This window comes from Camelina sativa, chromosome 12, assembly GCF_030686135.1.
Source record: "Camelina sativa cultivar CO46 ecotype springtype chromosome 12, ASM3068613v1".
NCBI classification, from domain to species: Eukaryota; Viridiplantae; Streptophyta; class Magnoliopsida; order Brassicales; family Brassicaceae; genus Camelina; species Camelina sativa.
Genome location: NC_141891.1, coordinates 30,570,918 through 30,591,250, shown reverse-complemented (window position 1 = coordinate 30,591,250; position 20,333 = coordinate 30,570,918). Strand labels below are relative to the sequence as shown.

At 36.1% G+C, this 20,333-nt stretch overlaps 1 protein-coding gene and 1 pseudogene across 2 annotated transcripts; both read left to right on the top strand.

The window, feature by feature from the left end:
• Positions 1-2,295: 2,295 nt before the first annotated feature.
• On the top strand, positions 2,296-7,850 carry LOC104732640 (potassium channel GORK). 2 transcript variants are annotated; one of them, XM_010452206.2, is made up of 12 exons: positions 2,296-2,957; positions 4,297-4,521; positions 4,623-4,686; positions 5,060-5,399; positions 5,491-5,786; positions 5,900-6,079; positions 6,167-6,388; positions 6,472-6,660; positions 6,755-6,830; positions 6,914-7,208; positions 7,286-7,398; positions 7,481-7,850. In XM_010452206.2, exons 1-12 carry the CDS (start codon positions 2,761-2,763, stop codon positions 7,738-7,740), a joined length of 2,457 nt encoding a protein of 818 aa, XP_010450508.2. In that variant the 5' UTR covers positions 2,296-2,760; the 3' UTR covers positions 7,741-7,850. The 2 variants fall into 2 exon arrangements, with proteins under 2 accessions (XP_010450508.2, XP_087334741.1); XM_087478615.1 differs by lacking the exons at positions 7,286-7,398; positions 7,481-7,850 and having other exon boundaries at positions 2,413-2,957; positions 6,914-7,212.
• A 4,930-nt stretch (positions 7,851-12,780) lies between these two features.
• On the top strand, positions 12,781-16,169 carry LOC147931137 (zinc finger BED domain-containing protein RICESLEEPER 2-like; annotated as a pseudogene).
• The last annotated feature ends 4,164 nt before the right edge of the window (positions 16,170-20,333 follow it).

The window sequence follows — 20,333 nt, the reverse complement described above, 5'->3', positions numbered from 1 at the left end:
AAAGAACTTTTTTGTAGAACTTTTTAAATTTACAACTTTTTTATCTAAAGATTATTGTTGTAAAAAAAGACCTTGTGGACTTGTGGTATTGCACCTTGAGCACATGCCCTGAAACGAATCTGTTAAAAATAAAGCCAATACGATATTTATTTTTTGCTATCATTAGTTTTATGAAATTTTAAGATTTTTGTCGTATGCAAAACTGGCTAGTTAAGATGCTAATAATTCATATATAATTGCATTACAGCCGTTTACTTTTTATATAAGTAGTAACTAGTAAACCTCTAATCAACCATTAGGATTTATTAGCCCTAAAGAATTTTACGTCAATGTTATACCAATCAAACATTATAATTCAGACAAAGACAACTTATAAATGGTTCTAAATGATGACTATTTTAAACATCTCAACGTCGTCTATTTAAATAAAAGAAGAAAGGGATTAACAATACCAACGCTGCCTCGATTAAGGTTTACGTGTAAGCATTAGTTTATTTTCCCCATTTGTTTTAGGTTTACGACTTACGTGTAAGTATCATTATCAGTGATATTGTTCTTAATCTGAGTTTTGGAATAGACAACCCAAAAAAAAACAAAATGACAAGGTTTTATATTATATCTCTTACATAACAGGCAGACATGATGAGAATAATTTAATTTGATAGTTCTAATTACAAGCTTACATAAGCTTTAATATAGTAATTTGTATATCAAACAGATCAGATGGATTATGTAGATTAAGTGCAGATAATGCAATTTACATATAATGTTTCTATAAAAAAAATCTAAACGGTTCTAAATAGTAAAAGAGGCAAGACATAGTATTTACCATAAAGTGTAAACAAAATATTTATATAATGATATACATATAAAAAATATTTCTTCTTTAAAAAAAAATATACAACTTTTAATTTAGCGTCTAAATTTTTATTTAGAATTATTACAAATAAGATTATTTATTTCTCTTTGTATCATTTTGTAGCTTCTAAATTAATTTAATAATTTATTATGATTCTGAACTCAAAATGTGTGTATAATATGAAAAAAATGTTTTATTTGCCAACAAAACAAACATGAGCTTCTTTATTGTATGCATGTAAAATAAAATAAAACTGAACTACCATTATCAAAATCACATATGCATGCCTCAATTCGGAAGACCATTTACAAAACACTCGTAGAGAAAGATGTTTCTTATAAAGAGAAGACCAAGTTTTATTTTTTGTAATGGTCATTTATGGTAAAGACTTGAAGTCTATTATCATTTTTTGGTATGCTGTGAGTTAGAACAGTCTCGAAATAAAATGTTTCTGGTTTAAGCAATGTATCCAAAAAATCATTTTCTCTTCTAGCTGTACGTTGTGGAAAGATCATCGTGTCTCTATAATTTTACGCTTGTCTTTTCTCCTATGATTTGAACAAAACAAAAAAAAAGTATTTCATCCTATGATTTGTAACATTTCCGTATTGGCTATCAATATAATACTTCTAATAATAATTAAAAAATAGAAACCAATCAACCATAAATATATTAAAACTCTTTTTAAAGACACCAGTCAACATAAATGTAAAAACACTTTAATTGATTTTTTTAAAACAATTATGTAATAAAATTACGTAATTAAAACAAAATCAAAACACTCGTATTCACCATTCCACTTCATAATATTTGCTTGTCGATTATATTTGGTAGTGATCATCTTTTTTTTTGGACAAAATGGTAATGATCATCTATGTCTGTATATATATATATATATATATATATATATATATATATATATATATATATATATATATATATATATACTTAATCTTATAAGATTAAGGATTTCTTAGAAAACAATAATAATTAGAATTAGAATGAAGATGAACAATCTGTATCACATTTTTGCGAAAGTCAATATTAGATGCAAATTAGGTATTTTTCTTGTCGATATCTTATTTATTTCTTTATTTAAAATGGGACACCTGTTCATATATTCACATATGTTTTATCAAAAATATGTTTTTTTCCTTCTCTTTGATCTTATAAACTGTTTCGATTTACAACATAAATGTTTAAAGTAGACGACCCATAAATGTTTATAAAAGTATTATAACAATGTTTAAAGTAGACGACCCATAAATGTTTATAAGTTTTATAACTTATTTACTAAATCAGTTTACAAAAATAATTTTTATAAAAGAGTAGTGTCTACTTTAAATCACAAAATCGGTTTAATTCAGATTTGCTTTAAATAGATATGTCTCGAAAACTCCTGGTAAATATGATTATCAATTTCACTGGAATGACTTAGATTACCAGGTGGAATATTATTCTTGGAATAAGATTTAAGGACTAGACAGCTTATTATTATTATTAAAAAAAAAAAAAAACAAATGATATATGTAGTCGACATGTTCTGATGTCCTATATAAATTCGATTCTTCTAGACAAAAACCTTACGTTATACACTTAAACTCATAAAAACAGAGACAAAAAAAAAAAAAAAAACACATTTTATCAACAAAAACAAACATCATCACGAGAAAGAAGAACTGAAGAAGAAGGACGAAACAAAAAGGAAACAGCTCTCGTGATCTTCCCCTCAGTCTTTCAAGATTTACTATCAAGCCCAAGAAAAAAACAAAGAATGAGAATTGGATCTACGTTTCTGATTTCAGATTCGTGATTTGTTTTTCGTTTTCTTTTTGAGATTTCTTATGTGTCGGAGAGATCGTTGGAGCTATATATAGATTGGATTTGATTCTTGGAAAGAAATGGTGCGTTTAAAGCGACGGCAAGAGATTATAGATCATGAAGAAGAAGAGGAATCAAACGAAGACATATCATCATCAAGAAGAGGTAGTAAACTGAGCTTAGCCGAGACGTTTCGGTGGCTTGATTCATCAGAGCATCGCAAGATTGAAACCGATGGTCATAATGATTACAAATACATCATTCATCCCAAAAATAGGTAAACTCTCTCTCTTTCTCTCTTCATCATGCCACTTGAAACATTTCCTTTTTATTGGGAAAATAAAACGTAGAAATACTTTTCTTAAAATTATTAAAATATCTCCATTTTTTATTTCTTTTGAACTCGAGATAAAAATTCCGAATAAACACTTCTACTCAATAATTATTTTATTAATCTATAAAATTTGATTTTTCATTAAATAAAATTTATACATAAAAAATTGATTTACCATAAATCTAATTGATAACATAAAATTTTCAATAATATAGAAACGGTAAAGATTATTTATCTTACCGCAGTTTGATTCTATTAAGTTATGTTACCCCGCATGATAAAGATTGACTATAGATTAAGTTTTCTCGATTTAATACTGACAAAAATAATATATATTTATATTATAATGAATTATTAATTAAAACTCAATTCACTTCAAAATATTCTTCGACACTAATTACTGTTTCGTTTCTGTTTATTTTTTAATCCATTTTTAAAAATAATTTTTAGAAAACCCAGCTATAAAGAATATTTAGGATATATATATAGAATAATCTTTAGCACATTTAACGAAAGTCAGATTTATAGATGCTTATAAGGTGATTTTGTTGTCGATATGCTGCTTATTTTAAAAACATTAATATTTTCTTGAGGACACCTCCTCATCATATTCTTATCTTTTTGTCCTCTTTTGCTTTTCACCTCAAGTATATCTAAGGATTTGTTTTATATGCGGTCGACCAATTGAAATTTTGAACTTGTAAATATAAAATAGGTGCCGACCAAAATAAAAGTTATGTTTCAAAAATTGATTTAAGTTTCGATTTTTCTTGACATAGAAATCCTAAGTTAAGCAACTTGATCACTAGAGGAAATGCTGTTACACTCCACCAATTTTTTTATATTGAGAAGAGGTAAGGGTTGTATTAGTAATCATGTGTTGTGTCCGAATCATCGTATAGATCAGATTATTAATTAGTTCCGCTAAAGCTGCCGTAACCAGAGGCATAAATAACAAAATTATTAAATAGCAAATACTATGTCAAAACTATTAGTAAAAATGTATATTCAACTTTGTCCAGTTACGTCGATCTTATTCTTAAGTAAGTTCTTAACAAAATTTAAATTTTTTAAACGTTGTTGCTTAGATTTAACAATTATTTTCAGTTGTCTCCCTTCAACGATTACGTTAATCTACATTACAAATTTGATAGATCCAAGTTATAAGCCATAGTCTAATTAATTATCCAAAAAAAAAAAAGAAGTATAAGCCAATAACCTTTACATTTTCAAGAATCTTTGGTTAGACTTGAATTAATGAAAGTGGGAAAAATTTGAGCAGGTCGTACAAGGCATGGGAAACGTTTATATTGGTGTGGGCAATATACTCCTCTTTGTTCACTCCCATGGAGTTTGGTTTCTTCCGCGGTCTGCCAGAGAGACTCTTTATACTTGATATCGTTGGTCAGATTGCGTTCTTGGTCGATATTGTTCTTCAGTTTTTTGTTGCTTACCGCGATACCCAGACCTACCGGACTGTCTACAAACCAACACGTATTGCTCTCCGGTCAGTTTTATATACGGTTTAGACCCTTACAAGCCTTTAACCATTTCTACTTATATAGCTATTAATGGAGGAAATATATCTTTCGGCATCATGTTTCTCAGGTACCTAAAGTCTCATTTTCTTATGGATTTCATCAGTTGCTTCCCTTGGGATCTTATCTATAAGGTACATCAGTTGCTTTCTAGCATTTACTTAGATCTTCAAGAAAGTCAAATGTCTTTCAAACATTTTTTTTGTAGAAATGGGCATTCCGGTATGCGGTTTAGTTTATTTTTAGTTTCCAATTTTATCAAGTTGTTGGAAGTCAAGCGGTCCAAGTTCAATCCGTTGTTGTTTCTGACGTTTATTGAATAATATAAAATAAACTAGTTTATTATAAATTTTTTGAAAATTGGTGTGGCTCGATTGCTCCAGTTCTTGATTCAGTTTAGGTTAGTCCGATTAGGTTTCTCCCTTTATAGAAACTCAAAACCAAATAAAAATTTTGGTTCGGATTCAGTTTGGTTGGTTTATACGCCCACCCTAACCTTTTTTGTAGGCATCAGGAAAACACGAGTTAGTGAGGTACATGTTGTGGATAAGGCTGTTTCGGGTGCGCAGAGTAGTTGAGTTTTTCCAAAGGCTTGAGAAAGACACAAGAATCAACTATCTCTTCACCAGAATCTTAAAGCTCTTGTTCGTTGAAGTTTACTGTACTCACACTGCTGCTTGCATCTTCTATTACTTGGCCACCACTCTTCCTCCAGAAAACGAAGGTTACACTTGGATCGGTAGCCTAAAGCTAGGAGACTATAGCTACGAGAATTTCCGAGAAATCGATCTGTGGAAACGTTATACCACGGCTCTGTACTTCGCCATTGTCACTATGGCTACTGTCGGTATAAAAACCAATATGATTTTAATGATCATTTGATTAGTTATTACAAAGAGACTGATGGTTGTTTTTTGGTTTCTTGTTTTTGACTTCAGGTTATGGAGACATACACGCGGTGAATCTGCGGGAAATGATATTCGTTATGATATATGTTTCATTCGATATGGTTCTCGGTGCGTACCTTATTGGTAACATCACTGCCTTGATTGTTAAAGGATCAAACACAGAGAGATTCAGAGATAAAATGAATGACCTTATAAGTTTCATGAACCGCAAAAAACTTGGGAGAGACCTTCGTAGCCAAATTACCGGTCACGTGAGATTGCAGTACGACAGTTACTACACCGACACTGTGATGCTTCAGGACATCCCAGCCGCTATCCGCGCCAAGGTACACAGTCTTTGGCAAGCATGGCTCCTACTAATACACTAATTAACTGAGCTACTTAAATTTATGTTTTGTATGATTGTGTAAAAAGCATGTCATAACAATTGTTTTTGTAGATTGCGCAACGATTGTACCTGCCTTACATCAAAAAGGTCCCCCTTTTCAACGGATGCTCCACGGAGTTTATTAATCAGATAGTTATAAGGCTACATGAAGAGTATTTTCTTCCAGGAGAAGTAATAACAGAGCAAGGAAACGTTGTTGATCATTTGTATTTCGTCTGTGAAGGCTTATTGGTACGTGAAAACCTCATTGTGTTTGTGTATATATCTTTGCTTCTTTTCTGTGTCTAACTTTATGACTGTTTTGGTGGATTTTTATAGGAGGCTCTTGTTACAAAACCAGATGGATCTGAACAGAGTGTGACGTTTCTTGGGCCTCACGCATCTTTTGGAGATATCTCCATCATTTGCAACATCTCTCAACCTTTTACTGTAAGGGTTTGTGAGCTATGTCATATTTTACGCCTCGACAAACAGTCATTCTCAAACATCCTCGATATTTATTTTCACGATGGACGCAAAATCTTGAACAATCTTGTGGAGGTAACTCTTTTTCTATCTCTTACTTATGGTTTGTTGAACTCGGTTTAGCTAGAAATCTTGCAACTCAATCTTGGTTTTGGCAGGAGAATGATTCAAACGAGAGGATAAAGATGCTAGAATCTGACATTGTGATTCACATTGGGAAACAAGAAGCAGATCTTGCATTGAAACTAAACAGTGTAGCTTTCCAAGGAGATTTCTACCAGCTTAAGAGCTTAATCCGATCTGGAGCCGATCCTAACAAAACAGATTACGATGGAAGATCACCACTTGTACGTTTTTTTTTTTTTTGCTTGTCTTTCAATCTTTCTTCGATGGTACGAAAGATTCTTTCTTTTAACCTGTAAGTTCCTTCTTCATGTGCAGCATCTTGCAGCATGTAGAGGCTATGAAGACATTACATCGTTTCTTATTCAAGAAGGTGTTGATATCAACCTAAAAGGTAAATGAAAATCTTTATCCGATCAACTGATAAAATTTTTACATTGTCTTATGTTTACGTTATGGTCACATATATATATACAGATAAGTTCGGGAACACGGCATTGTTCGAGGCTGTAAAAGCAGGACAAGACGGAGTGATTGGTTTACTTGTCAAAGAAGGAGCCTCTTTTGATATACAAGATTCCGGAAACTTCCTTTGCACGACAGTTTCGAAAGGCGACTCTGATTTTCTCAAGAGACTGCTCTTAAGTGGTATGAACCCAAACACTGAAGATTATGATCACAGAACACCACTTCATGTCGCTGCTTCTGAAGGGTTATACTTGATGGCTAAGATGCTAGTTGAAGCGGGAGCTAGCATTAGCTCTAAAGACCGGTAACATTCATACAAGATGACTCATTTCAAATCGTTTTAAAATTAGTTAAACTTAACATACTTCGTAAATCTTGAAGGTGGGGAAACTCTCCGCTTGATGAAGCCCGGATGTGCGGTAACAAGAAACTGATCAAGTTACTCGAAGATGGGAATGTAACCGCTGAGTCGTCAAGCTCTCAAGAACCACAACGTATTCAAACTCAAATACACTATACAACTCAAAAGATGGATCTTGAAATTAATCATTGATTTTTATTTGTTTTGGAAAACAGAGGAGAGAATTGAAAGACGGAAATGCACGGTGTTTCCTTTCCACCCACGCGAGGCGAAAGAAGAGCCTAGTAGAAAGCATGGAGTCATGCTTTGGATCCCGAGTGATCTCCATAAACTTGTAGTAACCGCTGTGCAAGAGCTCGGGCTATCCGATGAAGCCTCATTTGTTATATTATCAGAAGACGAAGGTCGTATCACGGATATTGATATGATAAGTAATGGACAGAAATTGTATTTGATCAGTAATACTACTGATTAAACATAATGATCGAGTCTTCCATTTTTCTGATCATTACCACAAAGAGTCATTTTGGGGTTTCATTGTTCTTAATCTTATAGAGTGCATTACAAAGAAGAACTCTATTTTCATATAAGCGTCTTTGAATTCAAGAAACAAAAAATACTTGTAAATAAACCAGTCACATAGATATATGGTTACAACCTACAGCGCAAAATAGATAGATGCTATTTGATACTTAGAATTACACCCAAAAAAAACTTAAGATAATTTACATAATTAGATATGTTAGAGAGTAATTAACCGAGCTTAATACACTGTAGTTGTCTGAAGTTTTTTTGAGCTTCAAGGTTTCCAGTATCAACAACTTCTTTACATGTATCACTAGAATCTGATGTAAATAGTTGAAAAAGAACGTCCATGACACAGCCAATAAGAGGAATATGTGAACAGAAATTAGATTTCATAGAGAAGTATATGTATAAATGTTATGAGATGTGTACAAATAAATGTTTGGGAGAGAGATAAAGATATGAAAAAGTGAAGAGAAGATAAGTGAGTTTATATTGATGTGAATAGACTTGATCACCAAGAATAACTAAAGACTTGTAAGGACACAAAATATTGGAGTAGTCCCCAAGATTCAAATGTTTCTTTCAAGGTTTTGTATTATTAGTTGAAAGTTTGAAATATTTGACAAAAAAAAAAAAGTTGAAAGTTTGAAATCTAATTTGTCGTTTATGAAGATGAACTGGTCACCTTATTTTACTTTTTGGAATATTCTGGTTAGATTTGGTTTAAATTATTCAGGTGGTTAAATTTGGTTTAAATTATTTAGGATTTGAGTAGTTAAAAGAGTAATTAGTAGAATTTTGAGTGTTAAACTGGTTATTGTTAGAATTCATTTCACTAATAAATGGTTTTTTTTTATTGGGTAGTAGTTTGTGTTCAAATCAAATGAAGCAATCTCTATCACTATAGCATGAAAATGATGATTTTGGTATCAATAAAAATAAATTAATTACCTTCAGATAATTCGAATGAAAAAAAAATATCATCTATATTAATATTTTTGAAGTACATTTTGGTTTATGCCCTTTAAGTTTTACTTATTTAATTTTTTTTACAATATTAACCTCTAAAACAATTCCATAAATAACATTGCAGAAAAACTCAAATACTAAACTTTATTAAATTGACCAAAATTTGTTACATTTATTGCCATAAAATCTTAACAACATCTATACATTCCGATTTTTCTAAAAACAACTCTACCCATTAAAGTTTTAACCCATTAAATCTCCAAAACTATTTTTATGGATGCTAGAATCTCTTAAATTTAAATGATATACAACAGATTTTCCATAACAAAAGTTTACAATCTCCATAATTATATTAACATTAATAAATTTCCTAAACCGAAAATCCAATTATAAAATGTCACATTAAAAATGTTGAAAACCCCCATATAATTTGATTTATTTTTTTATTTTTTGAGAAAGTACCAAAATAATTAAAGTTCTATTAATTATCATAAACTATATATATTGACATGAAAAAAATTATAAACTATAAAAATATGCTAATTTGGTAAAACAATTAACATAATTAAACTTGATAAAAAAAAACTTATTTTGATTATTTTTTTTACGCAAAAACTTATTTTGATTTTGGTGAGACGGGTTGGCATTAATCCCATATAGGGAGTTAAGTGGAATTGTTTTTTTTAAACACTTTTAGATGTGTACCAGGAGATAATATATTACTAGACTATACATATACCACACGGGTTAAAACCTTGAAAACACTACAAAAAATCCTATACTTTGAATACTTATATCATATACCTGTAAAATTTTATATTTTTAATATTAATAAAACAATACTAAAATAACAAATAAATACAATATAAATTTTAAAATTTTAAAATTAAAAATATTGTCCAGCGGTGTACCGCGGGTTAAATCCTAGTTAATATCAAAAGTCAATACCATCTCAACACATTAACCATTAAAATTAATTTATATTCTCATAAAAACTATCTTAAATATTAATCAATAGCTTAAATCAATATTCACCTAAAAAAATTAGTGAACAGTCAAATTCATCTTAGTTGGCAGAAAATTAACAAAACTTGAGCTTAGATCAATTAATCATCTGTACCTTGAAATGACATTGTAGTTATAAGTAAGCGAAATTAATGGTTGACTAATTTTAGATCAGGTAGATGCTAAGTTGTGTACGTATTCATCAGAAGATGAGATCAAAAATAAAATTCAAATTTGCAAGAGTATATAAGTTTTCATTGCAAATAAACTCAAATTTGCAAGAGTATATAGTAGCCATTATGATATTAAAGATCATACTAGTCTTTTTCTTTTACAATGATGTATAGTAAAATTACGTCAGTATCTTTCTATTTAGTGGAGAGTTCTCCGTGATTAGTTTTGAACAAAACGGTCGAACATATGCTTTAACGTTCATTGGCTGGAGAATTTGGAAAGCTCGTAATGATCTTATTTATAAATAACAAAAGATGGGCAATCCCAGATATTATAAATAAAGCTCTTACTGATTACAGATTATGGAGGAAGGCTAATAATGATTTAAGGCTTCAAGTAGATGCAACCAAGGGGAAAGAAAAGAGTCATGTTTCAGCTAATTGTGTAGACTTAAGCCAATCCTCATCATTTTACTGTTATACAGATGGATCATGGCTTAACAATGAAAGTAATGCTGGAATCGGATGGACTCTGTATAATTACCAAGGCAAATGCAATTCTAAAAGGATCTTCATCAATTCCACCCACAAGGTCTGCTCTTGAGACTGAAGCTCTTGCACTTAGGGAAGCCTCCTCCATATCAAGCGTCTTGACTACCAACCAGTAATATTTCGTGGAGACTCAAAGGTTATATATATCTATTTGGAAAAAGCTCAAAAACAAGACTGTCCCTTGGAAGATATAGTGGAAGTACAAGGATATTTAGAGGACATACTTGCTTCGAGTAATAGCCTCCATCAGTTTAGATATGTTGGTAGAAATTGTAATGCATCTGCAGATGTACTAGCAAAAGAGGCTAGAATAAAAAATTCTCCTCTGGTTATCTCTTGGGTTTGCTAATGTTGTATAACTGTTGTAAGCATACTCTTAATAATATAAGAAATGTTGGCCGACAAAAAAAAAACTTAGTGTAATGTCCGACCACCATTTTTTAGTGACCCCATGTCCAATCCCAGTCTATAGGTCTACTTTCGTTAAAGGGCATAATGTCTACTCACTAGGCCCGTGAGCTCATCCATATTCGACGGTCGGTTTGGTACGTGCGGAAAGCTTTAAAGACTTGTTACCATCCCTACAAATCACCACATGATCTTTCCATGTGTTTTGTCCTCACTCACACAGTTCCAACAATCACTTCCAGGAAGGTCACCCATCCTGAGACTATTCCAGCTCAATCACACTTAACTCTGAAGTTCTCTCAGGACTCTTGACCGAAAAGATAAGTGCACTTTGGTATATAGGTGGCCAAACCAATTCTTTTAAACCTCTCGCAAGTTTTTGAAACCGGGGTATCACCAAACTGAAACGATACGATCCATTTTTCTTAATATAATAATAATAATCTAGTGATCCCATACTCACTTACCACCTAACCATATTCAAACCAAACAGCAGAATAACCAAACAATACCATTAAACAAATGAATCAAATAACATAAACCAAGTCATAGAACAATAAACCAGCAACCTAAACATCTGTTCTAGTCCACTACATTCCATTATAGCAATCTAATAGAAGCATAGAACAAAAAACCGAGCCTCAAAAACATCCTCCTCTTCATCGCCTTGATTCCATGATCATACTTTGCCTTTACCTGCATCACAAACAACAATTGAAACGCGTGACTATTATTATAAATACTCAGTGAGGTAATCCTCTCATCTAATGGGCTATACACACAAGCAATTGAGAATCTCTAATCAACAAACAACAAATAAACAATCAAACCAGAAAAAAGCAACTGTCAGCCGCCTACTGAAAGGTTGGTGTCGACTGACACCCTCCTGGTGTCGATCGACACAGACTACTGGCAAAGGTTGCATCGACCAACACACACCTTGTGTCGAGCGATGAAGACCCCCTTGCATCAACCGACACACACCTTGGGTCGACCGATGCAGACCCCCTTGCATCGACCGACACACTTGTGTCGATCGATGCATGCTCGACATTTCCCAAAATCTCTAATTGCATCGACCGACACCTCCACATGGCATCGATCGATGCTCATAGGTTTTATCGAGTCGTCCTCACACTGTGTTGACCGACACACTCCTTGTGCCGCCAGTGGTTGGAGGGCAGGTTCCAGCGGTGCAGCCTGTGGTGGGTTTGCAGGCAGGTGTGCAGCCGGGGCCAAGGTAGTGGACGCTCAGTATGTGCAGATGATGGTGCAGCTGCAGCGAGTGGGAGCGGGGTCTTTCTCGGAGGGCACAGATCCGAGTGCAGCGGATGAGTGGAGAGAGCAGATGGAGGATATTTTCGAGTCGCTTCAATGTCCGAACCAGTATAGGGTGGATTTGGCAGTGCACTACAGGAGATGCACGTGTGTGGTGGAGGTCGGTGACGGCACGAAGGGTAAAGCGGGAGATGAATTGGGTGGATTTTGTGAGGGAGTTTAACTCCAAGTATTTTCCACAGAAGGCGCTTGATCGCATGGAGGCGTAGTTCTTGGGGTTGACTCAGGGTAACCATACGGTGCGGGAGCTGGACGCGGAGTGCAGTCGGCTTGTGGTGTATGCAGGCCGGGCTTTGGAGCCAGAGTCAGCTCAGGTGTGGAGGTTTCTGTTGGCTTTGCGGGATGACCTGAGGACTCGGTGCAGGGTGAGGAGCTATGCTACGAGGGCGGAGCTGGTGGAGACTGCAGCCGGGATTGAGGATGATTTGAGGTCACAGTTAGTGGTGGTCAGTCGAGCGGTTCAGACATAGGAGACATTGGAGCCGAGCATTCCAAGCAAGGATAGCAAGTCGGAGCAAAGGCGCAAGAGGAGGCGGGAAGAGATGACGGTGGCAAACCCATGTGGTCAGGGATGCTATGGGTGCGGGAGCACGTATCACAGGTTGGCAAGCTGTCCTATAAAAGGTGACTCACAGGAGTATCGTCGATTGTGTTATCATTGTGGGGAGGAGGGGCATATCAGGCCTTTCTGTCCTAAGTGGAGGCAGATGATGGAGGTTGTAGCACAGCCGAAGGGAGGACCGGGTAGCCCTAGGCAAAAAAACCGGATCCAAGCACCCGAACCGAAACCGACCCAAAAAACCCGGTTTCGGGCAGGTCCGGTTCTAGGCTTTTTACACCATCGGTTTCTATATATGTGTACCCGTGGTTACGGGTTCGGTTTCGGTTTTTATCCTATACCCGAAAGGGTAACCCGAAAACCCGAAACATTAATCCTATAGCCTTCGGTTTCTAGTTTCTACTTTGAACTTTCTATAACCCTTCATAAATGTTGGGCAGCACCGCGGTATATGAGCCTATGAGAATGAGAGCATGGGGAATTAGGGTTAGGCAGGATTGTCGATTGAGTTTCCTTCTAGCCTCGATTATCGAATTTTTTGTTGCCTTTCTTAATGTCTATGGTCAATATATTATCAAACGCAAACCTGGAAACCCTAACTCAAACCATTCAATCTCCGGAGGTCACTTCTCCACCTTCCGCCTTGTCAAGAAACCAATCGGAGGTAAATTCCACCACCACCGTCTCTTATTGTTTTCTACTTTTCTGTTTTTCATTTTTCTATTTGTGATTCAAACCAAATTTAATCATTGATGACTGATGAGTTTAGTCTTAATCGAGTTTTATATATCGATTTCTGGGTATTAAATCATGTTAGAATTAGATGTTGGATTTTTGGGTATTGGATTAGATGGTCTCATCTCATATTAGAATTAGATGTGTCTAAGTGTCTAACTTGTTTGATTCTCGATTTTTCCTCATTTTGTCTTATAACTTGTACTATTCTAGTTCTAACTTAACGCTTTGTGCCTTGTGACTGTTTTATTTAAAACTTCTACTTCATGCTGATGCAGATGGCTTCTTGTGATAATCTAGCAAACAATGATGATCCGATGATAGATGTTTCAACAGATGATGATGCTGATGTTCAAACGCCTATCTCTGGAAAGACAAGAAAGGGGAAAGATAAAGAAAGTGAGGGTAAAGATAAAGAAAATGAGGATAAAGAAAGGAGAAAGATAAAGAAGACAAGGTCTTGGGTTTGGGAACACTTCACCAAACAGTCAGCAAATCCGGACAAGTGCAACTGCAATTACTGTAAGAAAGAAATGGCTTGTGCAACCAAGTCTGGAACCTCCACTCTGAAGAATCATATCAGAAAAACCTGCAAAGCATACAAGGTATGGGCGAGTGCTAATCAAGACAAAACTCAAACTGTGTTTACTCCTGATAGTGTTGGTGGCAGTTTAATTGTTAGTAAGGTTTCTGAATCAATCTTTAGAGAGGCTGTTAATGAGATGTTGGTTATAGGGGAATTACCATTGTCTTTTGTAGAGAGTTTAGCTTTTCGACATTTCTGCTCTAAGTTTCAGTTGTATAAGCCTCATTCATGGAGAACAGCCACAAGAGACATATATGAGATGTATGCCACAAAGAAAGCAGCTATGAAGAAGATTTTAGGACAGAACAAGCAGAGATTGTCATTGACGACATATATTTGGGTTGCTCCGATTACTGGATCAAGCTACATGGTAATAACAGCCCATTTTGTTGATGTTATGTGGAGGTTAAAGAAGATGATCATAGGATTCAAGAATGTTGATGATCATAAAGGTAAAACGATTGCTAAGGTTCTGCTTGGCTGTTTGGCTGAGTGGGATATAAAGAGAGTTTTTTGCATCACTGTGGACAATGCTACAGCTAATAGTTCAGCGAGGAAGAAATTCAAGGAAGCAATGAAGCAGATTGGAGATGATTCAATGGTCTTGAAAGGAAATTATTTACATTTGAGATGTGCTACTCATATTCTGAATTTGATTGTGAAGGAGGGTCTGCAAGAGATAGATAGCAGTGTGTCTGCAATTCGGAATGGTATTCAATATGTGAGGTCTTCAACAAACAGACTCAAGTCGTTTGACTTCCGAGTTGACACCGGAAAGATCAAAAGAGGAAGCCTCCCTTTAGATGTGAAGACAAGATGGAATTCAACTTACCTCATGTTAGAACAAGCTCTAAAGTTCAGACTGGCATTTGAGAAGATGGAGGCTGAAGATAAACCCTACAATGATTATTTTCAGGAAAAGGTGGATGGAAAGAAAAGGATTGGACCACCAGTTAGAGATCATTGGGATGAAGTTGAGAGGTTGGTTCAGACTCTTATCATTTTTTACAAGTCTACATTGGTTCTTTCAGCTTCAACTAGTGTTGCCTCTCATAAAATCTACAATGAGATAGTCACCATTACTAAAACCATTACGGCGTTAAGTGTTAGTTCTGGAGTTGAGGAAAAACTGCAGACGAAAGCTTCAAGTATGTTAAAAAAGTTGGGGAAGTATTGGGATCCATTTGGGGATAAGACGGAAATGAACAAACTGTTGATAGTGGGTACAGTTTTTGATCCTAGGAAGAAGATGAGTTATTTGAAGCTCTGTTTTGATACACTCTACGGCGAAAAGACTGCAGAGGCTACTCATCTTTATGATTCAGTCAAAAAGATCTTGAAGGATCTTTATGATGAGTATAGCAGTTCAGTGATTAGAACTACTAGTGGATCATCTTCTCAATCTCAGTCTCAATCACAACAAGGACTAGGAGGATATTAGTCTCAAGAGCAAGTTGGAAGTGGATTCACTGAGAGAACTGTTCTTGGTAATCGTGTTGCCTATGAACCAATGGACAGTGTATGGAATGAGATTGTTATGGAAACAAGAATTCACAATTCAGCTAATGAGTTGGAGATTTACTTGGAAGAAAATGTGGAGAAGCCAAATCTTATAAGTGGCATAGAGTATGATTTGCTGTCATGGTGGAAAGTCAATAGTGGAAAGTTTTTGGTTCTATCTCTAATAGCTAAGGATATACTTGCTATGCAAGTGTCATCGATAGCTTCAGAATCTGCATTCAGCACAAGTGGAAGAGTTTTAGATTCATGCAGAAGCTGTTTGACAGATTACACCATTGAAGTCTTGATGTGTACTGAGCAATGGTTAAAATATGAGGTTAATATCAATGAAAGAGGAGTCTCAACCATTCAACAGATGCTTGCTGAATTAGAGTTGCAAGATGAGCTTATGAGAGGTAATTATCGATTCTTATAGTTCTGATTTCTGAGTTATACTTCACAAATTATGATTTATTGATTTCTATTTTCTAACCTTGTTTTGTTTATGTTCTTTGATAGAGTTTGATCCTGGTTTCATTTTCGAAGACTGAAAGATCAGTAGAAAAACTGATCAAGGGAATGAGCTACTGAGGTATTAATATTATACACTCGAGTCTCGACTAATGGATTGATATTGTTCTCTCAGTCTACCAATGGATTAATATTGTTCTTTGGTTTTTATTGTATTAGGTCCAGAAGGAGAGCAAAACCAAGTCATCATTGTGTTTTGTTTTCCAGTTTCTTACTATTTGTTTTGATGTTTTCCATAGTCCTAGACTTGGATTTGTTGTTTTGGCAAGAATTTGAGAACTTTTCTTTAATTTCTGCTATCTAGTACTGTTTCTCCCATTTGTATGACTTGGAATGTTGGATTTTCATGGATGAATTCTATTATTATCTATTGAGTATTGGTGTCAAATTTGCAGGAATAAGTGCTTGTACTTGTGTTGTGTAGAATCAATTTGCAGGTCACTTAGTCTCAGGTATAAACCGGTTTTCGGTTTATAAGGGCAAATTTCCGGTTTTCGGGTAGAATCGGGTAGAAAATTAGTGTATTCGGGTAGGCATAAACCAAACTGACATGGAACCAATATTTTTCGGGTTTTTTTCCGGGTCTAAGAATTCTAACCTGAACCGACCCGAACCCGAAAAAACCCACCCAAACCGAAACCGATTTTTAAGATTTACCCTTTCGGGTACTAAACTCCTATACCCAATAACCCGAACCCAATCGGGTTCTACCCGAACCCAAACCCGAAACCCGAATGCCCAGGGCTAGGACCGGGTGCCCTTTCTGGCGCTTAGTTTTAGTTTTTGGTTTCTTTCTTTCATTATGTATTTTCGTTTGGAGTGTAAACGATTATTGCATTTGAGGTTTTAATAAAGATTGGAGTTCTTTGAATTTGGGAATTGTGAAACCAGTGGAAAGAAAATAGCTCAAGAATTCTATAAATGGAAAGTTTCCATAAATAGAAGGTTTCTATAAATGGAAAGTTTCCATAAATAGAAGGTTGCTATAAAAGGAAAGTTTTATAGGAATTAGAGCTTTGCTAGTTATGGAAAGTGTCGTTGCAAAAGGAAGTAGAGTTCGAGAAAAAGAAAGTTTCCATAAATAGAAAGTTCTATGAATAGTTAGGACTTGTCTATTTTGAAAAGGGGATATGAAATGCATGGAGTGGCGGGAATGCTAAAGGTTGACCGGATGAGTCGTCAGTCATGAAATGATCAGTTCTCATGGATTCTTGATTGGTGATGTCACGGTGCTACGAGATGTGCAGGTTCTAAAAATCGGAAGTTTTATGAACAGTTAAAGCTTGCCTATTAATGGAAAGTGTTGAGGTAGATCTAGTCGGGAGATACTCGATGACATCATACTTGTTTGCTCAAGGCCGTGTGGGTCCAACTCATGTGATACCGATAGCTCAATGGACTTTATGGCCAGAGAGTGGGAGTGGTATATTTGCTTCGGATGACGATCCGAGAACGCGCTTTAGGGTGACGACCCAAGAGCGGGATTTTGAGATTCCCTGGATACCGTAGCTGTGAGCCGTGGCTCGGCAGTGAGCCGGTATGACTCGAAGGTTGCGACCTGAGAGCAGGGGGAGTGTGAGTGACCGCGGACGAGGGAAGCACTGAGTTGTGAGCAAATAACATCTTTGATGTGAGTATATTGACTAGAGAGAGACATCGGGGGTTCAGTTGGAGGTGTGCGGGCTGTTGCGATAGTTGCACGGGAAAACCTTGGCTGACGGTTGTCAGTCCGGCCGGAGGACGTGCGGGCCGTGTTAACGTTGGCACGGAGGCCCTTTGCAGATGGACCGTGCTGCGGGATTCGAGGACAAATCTTTGTTGGTGGGGGAGAATTGTAACATCCGCGAACCAAATAATGAAATTTGGGGACAAGTGTCGATCGACACCAGGGGTGTGTCGATCGACACCAACTTTTCTGGTTCGACCAGATTGTTTAATTCGTGATTTCAGGCTGGTTTGGTTTATTTGGGTTACCTAAACCGAATATATAAGTGGGAAGCGACAGATTGAGGGTTTAGAGGGTGTTTTGTTGCCGTTTGCAGAAGAAAAGAGAGAAAAGAGGGAGTTGCTGAGTTGTGAGGTTTTTGGGTTTGTTCTTGTTGTTTGGAAAGATATGTGGCTGTAGAAGGGAGAGCTGTTGCTGGGAACGAAGGAAAAGCTTCTTGAGGTGTTGTTTCCACCGTTCTTAACCAAATCTTCATGAAAAAGAGGTGAGTGCAGGACCATGGCTGATCTAAGCCTGAGATCTCTTATGTTTTGCTTGTTTGGTGTTGTTCTTGGTATTTTCTTGTTTGTTTTGATTGATTTGAGGTTCTTGTTGGTTCATGTGGTCTTCGAACGAGTTCTGGATGGATTGGAATGAAGATTCGACGATCGGGTTCGAGCAGAACGCGTCTGCGGAACCTGGTGTCGGTCGACACCATGTTTGGGCAAGTGTCGATCGACACCACTCTGGTGTCGGTCGACACCAACTTGTATGTTGCATGATTTTCCTGGTTTGTTGTGATTATTTGATGTTTGTTAAACATTTGAATCTCAATTGTTTGTGTGTATAGCCTAGTAGATGGGAGGATTGCCTTAAATAGGAGAGCTAGCTAGGGAAACTCCCTTTTACAAATAAGGAAACATAAGATAGGGACATAAAGAGAGAGAGACACTTTCCTACTATGTGATCTTTCCTTCTCTACACCTCCAATGGCTAGATTAGAAGGTTCTAGATCATTGTGGGAGTCTAACTTCTTTCCTTCTCCTCTTGCCATAGTAACCCCAACCTCGGATAGATCTTAACCAATAACCCGGACTTTGCACATTTGGTTCTTAATGGCGAGTGGCGAGTGAACTCCTTGATGTGTTACTTCTTCATCCGGTTCAATAGCTTAATTGTATTGTATTTATTGTTTAAAAAAAAACGGGAAAGGTTGTTTCATCGCATCAGTTGTCGACCGACACAAGACTTGTGTCGATCGACAGTCCTGTCGAGCATTGCCTCTTCACGATCAGGAACTCCGAATCTCGCCTCAATGCTTCTCCTATCCACCCCACACGATCCTAGGTATAGATCTATGCCTCAGGAGTCACGAACAATACATAGAACTCACAAGAAAACATTCACATATCACACAAATCACAGAAAACAGAGTCCTTAGCTTAGATAAACTATGGTCATGCACTCACGTTTGCCAAAACAGTGAGATCTCACCAACAAATGACGAAACCACATTACCACAAGGTTCTCCTACGTTGTCAGCCTTAGATCTCCAACCTTCAAGCCAAAAACTCACAAGAACAGGGACAAAAGCTTCAGGAACTCTCAGGAACTTTTGGGAAACGCTTTCTATCTTTTCTACACCAAGGAGGCGACAAATAGGTTTTCTTAACCCAAAAATGTCGATTTCCCACTTTAAATACGACCACAAACCAAACCAACTTGAACCGAGAATCCTGAAATCGAATCAAACATCTGATTACTCATTCTGTCGATCGACACCACCACTATGTCGATTGACACACCCACCAAAACTCCATTTTTTGGTTCGCGGATGTTACAATTCTCTCCCACCAGCACAGATTCATCCTTGAATCTATCACCAAGACCAACAGTCAATGATCTCCCATGCAACCAACACCATGGCTCGCACATCCTCCGACTAACTATGAGGACTCAATCTGGCCAATAACCCGCGTCTATGATAATATTCCCTATCAAGTCATGCATTTCCCCCGCTCTCAGGTCTCAACCTTCGAGTCTTACCGGCTCGCTATCGGGCCTCAACCCTCAAGCTACAGTATCCAGTGTGAACATGATGAACACACTAAGAACATTTTCTCCTAATGATATAAGAACATGTTCTCCTTATGATACAAGAATGTGTTCTTCTTAGGATATAAGAACGCGTTCTTCTTACGTTATAAATGTACATTATAGTAGTTTCCTTATATAGACTCCATTGTATCCCTGTAAATAGTTTGTAACTAGGTCATTATCATTCAAGAAAGGAGAATCTCTCCTTCTCCTCTATTCTAACCTAGCCGCTCTCTCTTTATCTCTTGATCATTCTATCTCATTCTCTATTCTTCTCATACTAATTAGTTCATAATTCTTACATGGTATCATAGCATTAACGCTCTTATTGTGTTTATTCTCAATTCTTCATCTTCTGCACCAGAATCTCATCATGGATCTC